We start from the raw sequence: 15869 nt of genomic DNA, 5'->3' as shown, positions 1-15869 counted from the left end.
AAGGCCGACAACTGACCATCAAAAACTGAAGTGAACTATTCCTCATTCTCTAAAAGCTACACCTCTGTAAAACAAGACCAGCTTGTCGGGGTCTGTCCTGATTTGTTCTTAAAACTCCTTCGAATGTTCACAGCAGCAGCTACTCAGGTACCAGGAACTACATCTGGATTCCGCATAAGTCATACTGAATGCCTGTCAGGTGCCATAAACTTGCCTTCGGTTAACTCTCGGTAACTCTCGATACCTCTCGGATCTTCCCGTGATGTGAGCGGTCGTTCTCTGCCTCCAGAATGAACGACAATCAGTACCTCACCTGTGCAAGCTCGTTCCTTTTACTCCGGCGTTTGGTATCCTTTCAGCCTGAGTCCTTCTCTGGAATAACCTCATTAACGAGCTGGCTACACTTACTCTGCGGCATGCACAGGTCACAATGATCTTCTGCCTCTCTTCATCCACCGATTCTCTGACGATCAATGTCTGATTTTTAATAATAAGACGTTGGTAAAAACAACAGCATGGAAGAAACCAAACTATCTGTGGTAAAAAACAAAAGATGGATAAGCACATGGTTTCCTGCACCACAGTCGTTGCAGTGTAAGGTTGTTTTCTGTTGCACACACACACGTTAATTAGACTAGTGTGAGTTCACTTTGGGATGATATTATAATAAATATCAATTCAAAAAAACGTACATTGATTGAAAATACATTCTGTTTTGCTAAAAATGATGCATGTCCTGGATTTAATTATTAAAGCTGCTGTGAGGAACTTTTGTTTTGTATCGACTCTGGCGCCCCCTTGTGGACAAAGTGATGCCTCTTATCTCTTGTCCTAAACATGCAAAAGTAGTGTTTTCAACAAAAACCTCACCCCGTTGTCTTTTAACAGTCAACTTTATCAGGCAATGTGATTATTTTCCATGAAAACAGTCAAAAAAAGGCTGTTTCTGAAGCGAGATGTCCATTATCTGGTCTGAAACCTACCCCCTCAGGGCGGTTTCAGCACTCAAAATGACAACAGAGAAGGTGTCAGTGTTGCTGCTGATGGTCTTGTTTGCTATTGAAGGCCAACTCCTCACAGGGCCTTTAAGACAAAGGTGCAAAAGATGTTTTTTAATTATTCTCTGTTTCATTTGGTTCTTCAGGAGCTGGGTTTCTCAGAGCAGCAGAGTGAACTGCTGCTGGAGAAGTTCAAAACCATCCATGCGGCCATCAACTCACCTGATGCCAAAAGTAAGAGCAGGCTGCAGTTCCTCTTCTGTCCACAGAGAGGCAGCACCGTGCCTAAATTACAAGGCATTGAGCATCATCAGCAGAGACATGCAGACACTGTTTGTATCATTGAAACACAGAGAGCGAAATGACAAGTCACTGAAAAAAGGAGGATTTTAAAGAGAGAGAGAAAATGTGTTAAGTTAAAGTTTCAGAAAGCAATGTGTCTCTTTATGCTGAGAAGAAAAGAGAGAAGTGAGAAGAGACACACCTTCCTTTCATACTTCATGGTAGATTGTTTCAATGAGAGTTTCAGGACAACCGTAGAGATGCATCATATAACATCATGGTTAACTTTAAACATCCATCTCTCTTTTTTTTTAAACTTATATTTTATTTGCTTTTCTTGATGAGGTTACATCAAAATAAACACATTAAACGGACTTTGGTGTCAGTCAACCAACGTCAGTTTAGCCTCCTTTAAAATCGTCCATTCTCTTCAGACTTTCTGATGGGTTATAAAGTCAGTCCAGTTTTCCCACTTTCCTTGGCAGGCAGATTGTTGAAGTCTTAAATTGTGTGTAAAGTTCTCCATATCGTGTAGTTTTTCCACAATGTCCAACCAGTTTCTCTGAGTAGGGGGGTCCTCCTTAAAGCTGGGGTTGGTAGTCTCGGAAAACCAGCATGAATTTGAATGTAGCATTTCCTCATGACTCCGTCTAACCCCTCCCCTCCTCCTCGGAGCTCCTCCAAAACGACGTCCCCCCGCTCACATGCACGAGCACCGCTGATTCTCGACCATATGAGCGTGACTGATTTAAAACCGGTCCTCATCAAAACATTCTCATAGTGAAAGTTAAAAACACAAACAAACATGGCTGCTGTTAGCACTCACAATTGTCATGCTAGCATTATCCAGTTGTACCAGTGACACGATATCAGGAGAAAAGTTATAACACATATATAACACTGTAACAGATCTACTGTTTGTTAAACCTGTTCAGTGTAGATGTTCTTAATTCCTACAGTGTTGACAGTCAGTGAAGGCATCAGGAGAGGTGTCGAGTGTGTGAGCAGGAGAGAGGAGAGACAAGAGGAGAAGTTCTTCATTCATTCAAACATTGATTGTTGTTTTGTTGGTTGGCGTGATCACGGCCGACAGTGACCGGTTATTAAAACTCAACGTGTTCACCAATCGGCTCGTCATCCCTACAGAGTCCGGACGGACGCTACAGTACATCTACATTTCTGTAGGACTTACTAAATGTCATTCATTCTTCTGCTTGTCAGAGCCCCGTGGTGAGAGCTTTTTAGACTCTGATCCGGACTACAATCCTGAGCAAAGCACCTCATCAGGTCAGAGGGGACAGGCCCGAGGTCGAGAGAGAGGGGCAGTCAGTAGAGTCAGGGGAAGCAGAGGCAGGAGAGGAGACGGGGACTCAGAGGAGTGCACGCCGGGGAAATGTTCGCGCAGGAGGCGGGATTTGAATGGTTTAAAATTTTGGACCCCAAAAACGGTGATTGGTTGGTGTTTTCCCAGGTTTACTCCTGCTGTAGATTGCAGCTTTTCTTCGCTCTTTTTTAAGAACACATTATGTATTGATCACCATCAGGACATAAAGATCATTTTAACCAGTATAACAAAAAGTGGATCTAAATCTGATTACCAACCCCAGCTTTAAACCACTTGCTTGTTATAGCTTTCTTTGATGCCAGTAGTCGTATTCCAACCAGGTACATGTCTTTGCTTTGTATATTCTCCTGTGTTAAATTTCCCAGATACATCACTTCACACGTCTTAAGGCTGATTTATACTTCTGCGTCTCCCCTACGCAGCAGGGGCTGACGCGGACATGAGCCCCACATACTTGTGCGTCGGTGTGTCCGTGTCGCGCAGCAATTCTCCTCCGAAACGCCTGAGGGCAGTGAGGTCTCTCTGATAGCCGGTCGCCTGCTTCCTGCCCCGCTACGATCTCTGTTTACTTTTCCACATCGATTCAGAGCGTGTTCTGTTAATCTACAGCTGATACATGTTGCTGTTTATCATACAGACATGATTACATGAAGAATAGAGAGGAGGAGATGAAATACACGGCCGATGTGCGGCCGATGTCCGGGATCCCGGAAGTGCTGTGAATGCGGGAAAGACAAAGCCGTCGAGCGGACCAATCACAGAGGTTGCGGTCCGCGTCGTACCTACGGCGTAGGTACGGGAGCTACGCGGACCTACGGCGTAGGCTACGCCGTCGATTCGACGCAGAAGTATAAATCAGCCTTTAGGAAGTTCATAACCTAAAATTGCTGTCATTCCTCTCCACACTTCATCCCAGTATTCAGTCATTTTCACACATTGCCAAAAAATATGAGCGTGATCAACATCATGCTCACCACACTGTCTCCAGAAAGGCTGGATTGACTCCCTTTTTAACTGCCTTTTAGATATTAAAGCCTGGATGTCACAGAACTTTTTACAGCTCAGTCAGGACAAAACAGACGTACTTGTCATTGGCTCAAAGGCTCAGAGAGAGACTGGCCTCCACACTAAATGTTCATGGACTTAATCCAAGCCAAGGAGCTAGAAATTGTGGTGTTTTATTTGACTGATTTAATTTTAAACCACATGTTCGTTTAACCCTCCTGTTATGTTGAATTGACCCTTTTTAAAGTCTATTTTACGCACTATATGTCTTCCAAACCTGCTAAATGCAGCATACAAATCTGGGCAGCATGTGACAGAAGAGGTGTAGTGTCAATTCATCTACATCACTTCATAAAAATAAAAAAAATCTAAATGTAAATTAAAATAAACAAACATCTGTGTCATGTCAAACTATTGTATTTATAGTTAGGGCTTTCCAATGTACATTAAAAAAAGTTTTAACATGAGTTTTAATGAAAAACAAGTGAGTTATCCTCATTGGAGCATGATCTGTGAGAATTAAAGAACACCAATGTACTAAATATTGATTTAAAGGTGACATATCATGCAAAATGGACTTTTTAATGGTTCTCTACCTGAAATATGTGTCCCTGGCATGTCTACAAACCCCCCGAGAATAAAAAAAAATCCATTCTGCCCCTTTTTTGATTTCTACAACTTTCTGTAAATGTGTGTGAAACCAGCCGTTTCAGACTTCCGTGTTTTTGTTACGTAACAACAATATCCGGTCTGTCACGGAGTCAGAGCTCGGAGCTTGTTCAGCCCATAGACTGTATAAAATAATACTGAATCCCTCCCCCGTTTTTCATTCCCTGCACAAATGTGTGCTAACAAGGAGCTTAGGAGGGAGGCATGCTAGTTGTAGGCTGTCTTAATAAACACAAAGGTCGGTTTTACTCCCCACGTCTGCAGATTTGAAGATCTAGTGGATGATTTTTATTTATCATGGATAAGTGCTAGCGCTAGTTAGCATAGCTACATAGCTACATGTCGTAGCTGTAGCTGTGTACCAAGATACACGTCGACATACTGACAAATAAAACAACAAGAAACACTAAATATGTGACCAATCCTTCATAAAAGGTCCTGCTGCCTTTCTGGCAGAGGTCGGTTTTACCCCCCACGTCTGCAGATTTGAAGATCTAGTGGATGATTTTTATTTGTCATGGATAAGTGCTAGCGCTAGTTAGCATAGCCACATAGCTACATGTTCGTAGCTGTGTGCCAAGACACACGTCTACATACTGATAAATAAAACAACAAGAAACACTAAATCTATGACCAATCCTTCAGAAAGGTCCTGCTACAGGCGCCTCTCCGTCAGGATCAGATTCAGAGGGCTGAAGTAACGCGATCTCTGAGCAGCCGTGTATATTCAGCCAACATGTAAACATTAGATCAACGTGCTGGAGAGCCGAGGCACATCCACTTCCTGAGGGGGCGTGGTCAGAGGGAAAACAGAGTGTTCTGATGAAGAATGAAGAAGAGGACTCTTCAGGCAGACCAAAATCTGATTTCAAAGTGTTTTTTTGAGCATAAACTTTAAAGACATGTTTTGGGGACCTCTTAGACCAATATATATTGATGAAAAAAGCGTGATATGTCCCCTTTAAATGGTTAGTAATGGAGTTAATTATGAGATTTAAAAAAATGTGTATTGGGATTTTTTGGGGTTCTGACACTTTTGGATAATTGAATATATCCCGGGTTAAATTGACCCAGGAGCTATTGCTGTTCCAGAGAAACGAACATAACAGGAGGGTTAATATCTAGAGTGAAGCCGTTTCTCTCTCTGAGCAACACAGAGAGACTAATGCACGCTTTTATTACCAGCAGGTTAGACTCCTGTAATGCTCTCCTTACTGGTCTTCCAAAGAACGCAATATACAAACTGCAACTAATACAAAATACAGCAGCACGAGTTTTAACAAAGACCAGAAGGACAGCACACATTACGCCTGTTTTAAAATCTTAACATTGGCTGCCTGTTTCTTTTCGTATTGATTTTAAAATTCTGTCACTAGTTTTTAAGGCGCTGCACGGCCTCGCACCAGACTACATCTCAGAGATACTTTTTGTGTTTGAACTAAGAAGGCCTCTCAGATCCTCCGGCTCCTCGCTTTTAGCTGTTCCTCAGAGGAAAACATAAACATTTGGTGACGCTGCTTTCAGCAACGATGATCTGAGACGATGGAACAGCCTGCCGGAGGATCTGAGAGGAGCTGGTGGAGATATTGAGACTTTTAAACATAAACTAAAAACATAATTATTCAGTGTGGCTTTTATGTAGGGTTTAACAATTTTATTACTTACTTTTTAATATTATATTGATTTAAATGTTGCTTTATTATTTTATTAATTTTAACTGTTTCTTTTATTTTTATTTATTTACTCAGTTTTATTGATATTTTTAGCCGTAATTTTATTTTCAACTATTATCATTACCCTTTTTAATTTATTTATTTTAAACTATTTATATTCTTAAAATCAATTTGATATTTTAAATTATTTTAATGACACATATTTTATTACATTATTGTTGTTGGTGTGCATTAGTATCTATTTTAAAATCCTTTTTTACATTTTTTTTAAAAATTCTTTATTTTTGTTATTGGACAACAGTTTGTTGTTCAGAGCATTGACATATTAAAGAGAGAATAATGTTCATTTCCTCTGCAGTCCTCTGTTTTTAAAGATTATTAGAACTAAATTCAACCTGGGGGAGACGATATGTATACATTATAGTGAGCCAGAAACATTTCAAGGAGAGATAAGTGACAGAAAATCACACAAAAAAACAATTACAATTTTTGATTTTAATGTCTTTATGCCATTATTTTATCTCTGCTTCTTTCTTGTTTTCAATCGCTGCAAAGCACTTTGAGTTGCATTTGATTTGTATGAAAGATGCTATATAAACAAAGCTTGATTGATTGATTGATGATATCTACTTTTCCTCTTCTCCTCCTCCCAGCACTGATGCAAACGTCTCAGCAGGAGCAGAGTGGGTAGGTGAAATGACACAAAGACACAAACACACGGAACATGTCGGACATTTAAAGAAACAGAGGATGTTTTGGACCTGAATGTTAGTTTGACTTAAAATGCTGTACTGTTACTTTTGCCGGGTTCTCATCTCTCTGTTCACATCCTTCACTTGTTTTTATTCCCACTCTTCTCTCCCGCTATCGTCCCTTTATATCATTAGGAGCTGCCGATCTCTGTGGGTGGGGAACATCACTGTCGAAGTCACAGAACAACACCTCATGGCTCTCTTCAAAATGTAAAAACACTGTTTCGTTCTCTTGTTCTGTTTTTTTTTTGTAGAGAGGTCATTCAATCAATCAATCTTTATTTATATAGCACCAAATCCCAACAAACTTTATCCTCAGACTCTTTCCAAACAGAGCCGGTCTAGACCGTACTCTATGTTCTATTATTAACAAAGACCCAACATCAAAACAGGATCAGATCCAGTCCCATCTTCCAAACAGGACTCAGTCTGATCTCATCTTAATCCACCATGAGCAGAGCACTTTGCAGCATTTAGCAAGTTACAGTGGCAAGGACAAACTTCCTTTAACAGGCAGAAACCTCCAGCAGGACCAGACTCATGTTAGACACACATCTGCTGAGACCGTGTTGGAGAGAGGGATAGAGGGAGATGAAGAGAGAGAGAGAGAGATGATAGTGGAGAGACGGATAGTAGTAGATGTAGGAGCTGGAGTCTGGCACGTCCACAGCAGCAGAGATCCAGAGGAACCTACGAGACAAGGGAGCTCAGGGACTCCAGAAAGGTCTAAGAAAAGAGAGAAGAGAGGGAGACCAGAAGAAAGAAAAAGAGGAGAATAAATGGTGAAGGAATGACAGAAGGAAAGGACGGGATAAGAAAAGGAGACAAAGGATGAAGAAAAATGGAAAGAAAAAGAGAGAAAGAAAGAAAGAAAGAAAGAAAGAAAGGAAGAAAGGAAGGAAGGAAGGAAGAAGAAATGAGAGAAGTAAAGAAAGAAAGGATAGAACGGAAAAGAAGGAAAGAAAGACGGCAGAAAGGAATCAAAGGAAAAAGGTATGAAAAAAAGAAAGGAAGGAAGGAAGAAGAAAAGACAGAAGTGAAGAAAGAAAGAAAGAAAGAAAGAAAGAAAGAAAAAAGGAAAGAAAGAAAAAAGGAAAGAAAGAAAAAAGGAAAGAAAGAAAAAAGGAAAGAAAGAAAGAAAGAAAAAGAGGAGAATAAATGGTGAAGGAATGAAAGAAGGAAAGGACGGGATAAGAAAAGGAGACAAAGGATGAAGAAACAAGGAAAGAAAAAGAGAGAGAGAAAGAAAGGAAAGGAAGACGGAAAGAAGAAGAACAGAAAAGAAAGAAAGAGAGGAATGAAAGGAATAAAAGAAAGAAAGAAAGAAAGAAAGAAAGGAATCTACAGCAGAGATCCAGAGGAACCTACGAGACAAGGGAGCTCAGGGACTCCAGAAAGGTCTATGGTTAGTAACTTTAATGGGACAGGAAGAGTTAAAGTGAGAGACAGGCAGAGAGAGGAGAGAGAGGGAAAGACAGGATCCCAGTGTGTCAGTCTAAGCCTATAGCAGCATAACTAAGACCTGGTCCAAGCCTGATCCAGCTCTAACTATAAGCTTTATCAAAAAGGAAAGTTTGAAGCCTACTCTTAAAAGTAGAGAGGGTGTCTGCCTCCTGGACCCTGACTGGTAGATGATTCCAAAGGAGAGGTTCCTGATAACTGAAGGCTCTACCTCCCATACTACTTTTAGAGACTTTAGGTACGACGAGGAGGAGGCCTGCGTGTTGGGAGCGTAGTGACAGGATATGTTTGTGTCTTTCTATATCAATAAGCATGGAGACAAAAAGGATGTTAAAAGGGGTCAGTCGTGCACAGTGACAGAAGCTTCACTGACAGATCTGTACCAAAGTGCTCTGCTGTAGCTTTAAAGCTCTGTGTTTCCATGGTTCCAGGTTTGGTGAGATAGAGAGCATCAGGGTCCTCCATGAGCGCTTCTGTGCCTTTGTCAACTTCAAGAACGCCAACATGGCCGCCAAAGCCCTGGAGAAGCTGCAGGTGAGCGGCAGGTTGAGATGTCACCGCCAGTGTTCGAGTGTGTTCATGCGCAGATTAGCCGTCACCCTGTTCTTTAGCTTCAGTTTGATTGCTGCACTGTCTCCTCCTGGCCAGGGGGCGGAGCTGGGGAACTGTAAACTGGTGATGAGGTACCCCGACCGTTGGATCCAGCGGACCCTGCCCACCATTCAAAGGACCAACACCGGCTTCAGCTCCAACGCTGCAGGACCACAGCAGGGCTCAGTGGCCTCATGGTACTGAGACACTTACTTCCATCATGCATAACTGAGGGGTGTTTCTTTTCTTCCTGGTCTGCAGGTGAAACCCCTGACTGGTCCTGGTCTCTGTGATAAAATGTTCAACTCATCACAAAGTTGATTGAGGGTCAAGAGTTAGGACAAAGAAGTGTTTAAAGCCTCTTGTTACCCAAATCAACAAGAACGTTCTACCTATGATATTTAAAGGTGACATATCATGCAAAATGGACTTTTTAATGGTTCTCTACCTGAAATATGTGTCCCTGTCTACAAACCCCCCGAGATTTGAAAAAATCCATTTTGCCCCTGTTCTGATTTCTCCACCTTTCTGTAAATGTGTCTAAAACAAGCCGTTTCAGACTTCAGTGTTTTTGTTACGTAACAACAATATCCGGTCTGTCAAGGAGTCAGAGCTCGGAGCTTGTTCAGCCCATAGACTGTATAAAATACAACTCAACCCCTCCTCCGTTTTTCATTACCTGCACACATGTGTGCTAACAAGGAGCTTAGGAGGGAGGCATGCTAGTTGTAGGCTGTCTTATTAAACACAAAGGTCGGTTTTACTCCCCACGTCTGCAGATTGGAAGATCTAGTGGATGATTTTTATTTGTCATGGAAAAGTGCTAGCGCTAATTAGCATAGCCACATAGCTACATGTTCGTAGCTACAGACACAGCTTGGTACACAGCTACAGCTACAGCTGTAGCTGTGTACCAAGACACACTGACAAATAAAGCAACAAGAAACACTAAATCTGTGACCAATCCTTCAGAAAGGTCCTGCTGCCTTTCTGGTAGAGGTCGATTTTACTCCCCACGTCTGCAGATTTGAAGATCTAGTGGAGGATTTAATTTTTTTGTGGAAAAGTGCTAGCGCTAGTTAGCATAGCCACATAGCTACATGTTGGTAGCTGTGTACCAAGACACACGTCTACATACTGATAAATAAAACAACAAGAAACACTAAATCTGTGACCAATGGTTCAGAAAGGTCCTGCTACAGGCGCCTCTCCGTCAGGATCAGATTCTGGATCAGATTCAGAGGGTTGAAGTAACGTGATCTCTGAGCAGCCGTGTATATTCAGCCAACATGTAAACATTAGATCAACGTGCCGGAGAGCCGAGGCACATCCACTTCCTGAGGGGGCGTGGTCAGAGAGAAAACAGAGTGTTCTGAGGAGGACTGAAGAAGAGGGCTTTTCAGGCAGACCAAAATCGGATTTCAAAGTGTTTTTTTGAGCATAAACTTTAAAGACATGTTTTGGGGACCTCTTAGACCAATATATATTGATGAAAAAAACGTGATATGTCCCCTTTAAAGTCACATTTACATACTATTATATGTATGTTTAAAATATTGAAATTGAACTTTAATCCATTTTTGAATATTATCGGTTAAGTTCTTGATACCGTTCCAATGCTAGGATAAAGAAGGCGGGGTTAACTTGGAAAGTTGTGACAAAATAAATATCCAACCAATCAGAAATGAAACACTGAGTCACGTGCACACATTTGGGGCGGCAGTAGCTCAGTCCAGGGTCGCCGGTTCAAGTCCCAGTATGGACGAAGCTTGGCAAGTGAACTGGGCACTGCCGAGGTGCCCTTGACCAAGGCACCGAACCACCAACTGCTCGGGGTGCGCTGGTTGACGGCAGTATCCTCACTCTGACATCTCTCCCTAAGCATGTTCACTGCATGTGTGTGCATTGTATGTATATACCAAAAAAAAAACTGTCCAAAATGGCACGAGTGGAAAAAATTGAATTTCCCCCTGGGGATCAATAAAGTACCTTTCACATGTTCCACAAACTGCTCCTGCTCAGACCGTCTCCTGACGTCTCAGCCGCCTTCCCTCAGTGTTGCCTTAGCCGTTAGCTTGTTTGCTAATCATGAACTGCCTGTAATCTGCCTGTATAGCCGTCTCTCTGCTCTTTGCGCCGCTGTGCTCGCGTGTCCCTGTCTGCACATCCACCGCTGAAGATGACAGCTTGTGATACTTCTATTTCCCTAACTGCGGTGGATTTGAACAGTAACACATTTTTATAATTTAAGAGTTAAAAACAAAACTCTTGAATATCACAAACTGGACGAAAGCGGAATTGCGACTTCCTTTCATCATGAAAAGGAGATAACCAAGGTTGCACAATTCTGTACTGCCTGCTGTGTTCTGCTGATTTGGTTCTATGTTGCACAACCTCCCTTCCCTCACAGCTGAGCATGTGCTCTGCCCTCAAACTACTCTTACTGTAACTCCTAATGTCCACAGGACGCGCGTGCCTCACGCTTCGTCATTGCCACAAATTTGCTCCCCCTGACTAGGCAACTCTTGCTACACTGGACACGTAATGCAGCTGAGAGTAGCCCGGAGCAGCTGGACTCAGTAAAGAGAGAAAAACACACCACCAAGAGGTTACAGTGGTTATGACCTCTTGGTTGATTCACTGCTCATGTGAATGAGCTTTGAGCTTCTGCCAATGCTTAGTATGCTATGTAATTATAAAGGTTAGTTTTTGCAGGTTTACTTCTGTTTAAGAGAAGACTACTGTTACAAGCTGCTAAATCAAGAGAATCACAGATGGAAAAAACAATGACTGTGAATGGTTTTTGGAAAAAATTGAAAAAAAAAAAAAAAAATTGACAAAAAAAAAATTGACAAAAAAATTTGAAAAAAAAAATTTGACAAAAGAAATTTGACAAAAAAAAATTTAAAAATTAAAAAATTAAAAAATTTTGGAAAAAAAAGTATTGCCCCAAAAAAATATTGGAAAAATAAAAATTGACAAAAACATTTTTGACCCAAAAAAAATTTGACAAAAAAAAACACGGCTTCAAAATCCTTTTGAACTCAAAAAGCCGTGGCAGAGATCGTCCGGTGTTTTGGTTTAAACAGCGACCCTGTTAACTGGAGACTCTCAGCCGGATGCATCCCTCATAAACGTCTTTAGACGATCATTAAATATCTGATGAGGATATTTTGAAATCTTAATAAAAACTAAACTAGTTTGCATTCCCAGGAACTCCCTCTGTGTTTCAACAGCTGTGTAAACTCCACAAACACTAACACGTTCAGCTGAAGGTCTCCAGTTTACAGGGTCACTTTTAAAACTGGAACACCGGGAGGAGAGACGCATTCACGGTGGGCTGAGAGAAGACTACTGTTACAAGCTGCTAAATCAAGAGAATCACAGCTTCTTCTTTTGAAAAGTACACACACATACAAAAAAGATAGAACAAATAAAAACTAATGAAAGAAAGAGAAATCAAGAGAATCACAGATGGAAAAAACAATGTGTGAATGGTTTTTGTAAAAATTTGACAAAAAAAAAAAAAAAATTGACAAAAGAAAATTTGACAAAAAATGTTTTAAAAATTAAAAATTAAAAAAAAAAATTGAAAAAAAAAATTTGACAAGAAAAAATTGAAAACTAAAAAAATATTGGAAAAAAAAAAAATTGCCCCAAAAGAACATTGAAAAAAAAAAATTGACAAAAAAATTTTGACCAATAAAATTTTTGACAAAAAAAAAACATGGCTTCAAAATCCTTTTGAACTCAAAAAGCTGTGGCAGAGATCGGCCGGTGTTTTGGTTTAAACAGCGACCCTGTTAACTGGAGACTCTCAGCCGGATGCATCCCTCATAAACGTCTTTAGACGATCATTAAATATCTGATGAGGATATTTTGAAATCTTAATAAAAACTAAACTAGTTTGCATTCCCAGGAACTCCCTCTGTGTTTCAACAGCTGTGTAAACTCCACAAACACTGACACGTTCAGCTGAAGGTCTCCAGTTTACAGGGTCACTTTTAAAACCGGAACACCGGGAGGAGAGACGCATTCACGGTGGGCTGAGAGAAGACTACTGTTACAAGCTGCTAAATCAAGAGAATCACAGATGGAAAAAACAATGACTGTGAATGGTTTTTGGAAAAAATTTAAAAAAAAAAATAATAATTGAAAAAAAAAAATTTGACAAAAAATGTTTTGGAAAAAAAAAAATTTTAAAAAAAAATTAAAACAAAATTTGACAAAAGAAATTTGACAAAAAAATTTGAAAAATAAAAAAATATTGGAAAAAAAATATTGCCCCAAAAAAACATTGGAAAAAAAAATTTGACAAAAAAAAATTTGACCAATAAAATTTTTGACAAAAAAAACACGGCTTCAAAATCCTTTTGAACTCAAAAAGCCGTGGCAGAGATCGGCTGGTGTTTTGGTTCAAACAGCGACCCTGTTAACTGGAGACTCTCAGCCGGATGCATCCCTCATAAACGTCTTTAGACGATCATTAAATATCTGATGAGGATATTTTGAAATCTTAATAAAAACTAAACTAGTTTGCATTCCCAGGAACTCCCTCTGTGTTTCAACAGCTATGTAAACTCCACAAACACTGACACGTTCAGCTGAAGGTCTCCAGTTTACAGGGTCACTTTTAAAACCAGAACACCGGGAGGAGAGACGCATTCACGGTGGGGCTGGGAGAAGACTACTGTTACAAGCTGCTAAATCAAGAGAATCACAGATGGAAAAAACAATGACTGTGAATGTTTTTTGGAAAAAATTGAAAAAAATAAAATGAAATTGACAAAAAAAATTTAGACAAAAATTGTTAAAAAAAAAAAAAATTTGACAAAAAAATTTGAAAAATAAAAAAATATTGGAAAAAAAATATTGCCCCAAAAAAACATTGGAAAAAAAAATTGACAAAAAAAAATTTGACCATTAAAATTTTTGACAAAAAAAAACACGGCTTCAAAATGGTTTTTGGAAAAAATTGAAAAAAAAATTGAAAAATTGAAAAAAAAATTTTTTACAAAAAATGATTTGAAAAAAAACATTTGAAAAAAAACTTGAAAAAAAAAATTTGACAAAAGAAATTTGACAATTTTTTTTTTAAAAATCAGGTGAATCACAGATGTGTGTGATGTTATTGTGGACGGAGGGAGGAATAAAAACACTGCGGTTAATCTACCAATCAGACACGTTCAGCATTGCAGGCCCCGCCCCCTGAAAGTCCCGGGACCTTTGAAAAGTACCACCTCCCAAGCAGGCACTTTTCAGGATGGAGATTAACTACCCCTGAAATTAAATTTAGACCCTGGGTCCACTGGTCCAAAAGCATGTAGTTCAGGGGTAAAGTTCCTGTGGTCAGGAAACGCCTTTCAACAGAGGAAAATAATCTGAGAAATTTGTATCATCTGCTTCCCTCCTATTTGACTCCCATGTTGGCCATAAGAAAGGAAGACATATTGAAGGCACTGTGCTATTTGCTTCACATTTCAAAACAAGAGGTCATGACCTTTTATTACATACATTCACTGCTGCTGATATATAATAATCTGTCTCTGTGCACCCTCAACACCCCATTATTGCCCTGACTGTACATGCATTGTTTGATAATATGATTCAGGATCCTCTCCTCTCATTTATCCCCCTTGTAGGTCCAAAGGGTGTGCGCCCATAGATGGAGACAAGTGCTTCTACTGGCGGACCACAGGCTGTTTCTACGGTGACAAATGCCGCCTCAAACACCTACCAGAGCAGCAGGGTCAAGACAAGAAAAACTTTCAACTCTAACTGTGTCCATTACACTCCTTACCTCAGCACCAAGGCACGGTGACAAAGGATGAATGAGAACACGGGGAACAAAAAGGGAAAAAGGACGAGAAGATGATATGTCTGTGTATGACTTTTGAAGACGAACCAAAGAATGAATTTATCAAAGAAATCCGCCTCAAAGCTTCCCGTGTAAGGACGACTTACATGGGATTTAATTATCTGTTGGAAGCGTCGCTGACTCAGATAAGGGTGATGAACTTCTGGTTTCTGCATGGAGCTCCTGTTCTGTAGGAGTCTGTTACCAAAGGATTCATTTGAACTAAAATGGAAACACTACCAAAACCTTGGACAAACATTGTGTCTTCAACACCTCCGTTGAATTGCCTTAAATTCCAGTTATTTTCATAGAATGAAAGAGAGATGGAAGATTTAACTGTACTGTTTTTTTTGGGGTTTTTTTTCAGAAAACAATAAATTAATAAATAAAATGAATGTTTTTGTCGTGCACTAATAATTGTTGTTACACTGGCAGCATCGTCATAAGCACCTTTCAGATATCCACTGCACTCTTCAAACATCCCCAAAGCTATCCAGGAAGGATCCATGTGAGACCACAACCGGTCTGACTTTATCTGGACTTCTGGACCCCTCAGCTGAAAGTCAGTAAGAAGTTGAAGTGAGCTGATGTGTGAATTTAGACGGTAATAATCTGGATCATTCACACATACTCTTCAATGTTGCCTATGTATTGATTTTTACTGTCTTGTGGAATCATCTGTATACATGTTGCTGTCATACTAACTATCACATGATAGTCTCTGTTACAGAAGACAACCCCCACCCCCCTCTGCATGCCCTACTCAGCCCCTCCCAACCTACGCCAAATGGAGTGTTTCTAGCTGAGAGAGTACGCCGGGCCCAGCTGTGAGATGCATGTGTGAAAGACAAGTTCCTGAAAACCTCAGCTGTTTTAGAAACCGCCTACTATACTAGCAGCACGTACTGATTGAGCCAAAATTCAGTATGTAGTATGTGAACTAGAGCAAAATCTGCAGTATGCCAGAACTCCCCGGATGTCTACTGATTCAGGAAGATTTCTCAGCATGCATCAGACCAGTCTGCCTCGCGTACTGTTTCCCACAATGCACAGCGATCGTTCCGCTTTTTCTTTTTCCTTCTTTTTAAAGATAAGATAAGATACTCCTTTATTCGTCCCACAACGGGGAAATTCATGGAGTTACAGCAGCAAACAAGAAGGTGTACACTACAAGAGTTTAACAAGAATATATATAGGAAAGAAATGTCCATCAGAGACGACAGCTTGGCCATAGTT

General features: G+C 40.3%; 1 protein-coding gene across 1 annotated transcript in view; it reads left to right on the top strand.

The window, feature by feature from the left end:
* Positions 1-15028, top strand: part of LOC117815932 (STI1-like protein) — a 57975-nt gene extending 42947 nt beyond the window's left edge. Inside the window, exons 11-16 of the mRNA XM_034687965.1 lie at positions 1145-1232; positions 6626-6659; positions 6860-6934; positions 8617-8719; positions 8834-8973; positions 14419-15028. Coding sequence (XP_034543856.1) covers positions 1145-1232; positions 6626-6659; positions 6860-6934; positions 8617-8719; positions 8834-8973; positions 14419-14554 — 576 coding nt within the window. The 3' untranslated portion in view covers positions 14555-15028. The remainder of the gene's footprint in view (positions 1-1144; positions 1233-6625; positions 6660-6859; positions 6935-8616; positions 8720-8833; positions 8974-14418) is intronic.
* The last annotated feature ends 841 nt before the right edge of the window (positions 15029-15869 follow it).

This window comes from Notolabrus celidotus, chromosome 7 (assembly GCF_009762535.1).
Source record: "Notolabrus celidotus isolate fNotCel1 chromosome 7, fNotCel1.pri, whole genome shotgun sequence".
NCBI classification, from domain to species: domain Eukaryota; kingdom Metazoa; phylum Chordata; class Actinopteri; order Labriformes; family Labridae; genus Notolabrus; species Notolabrus celidotus.
Note: the sequence above shows the minus strand (reverse complement) of the source record. Positions and strands in the feature narration are given on the sequence as shown.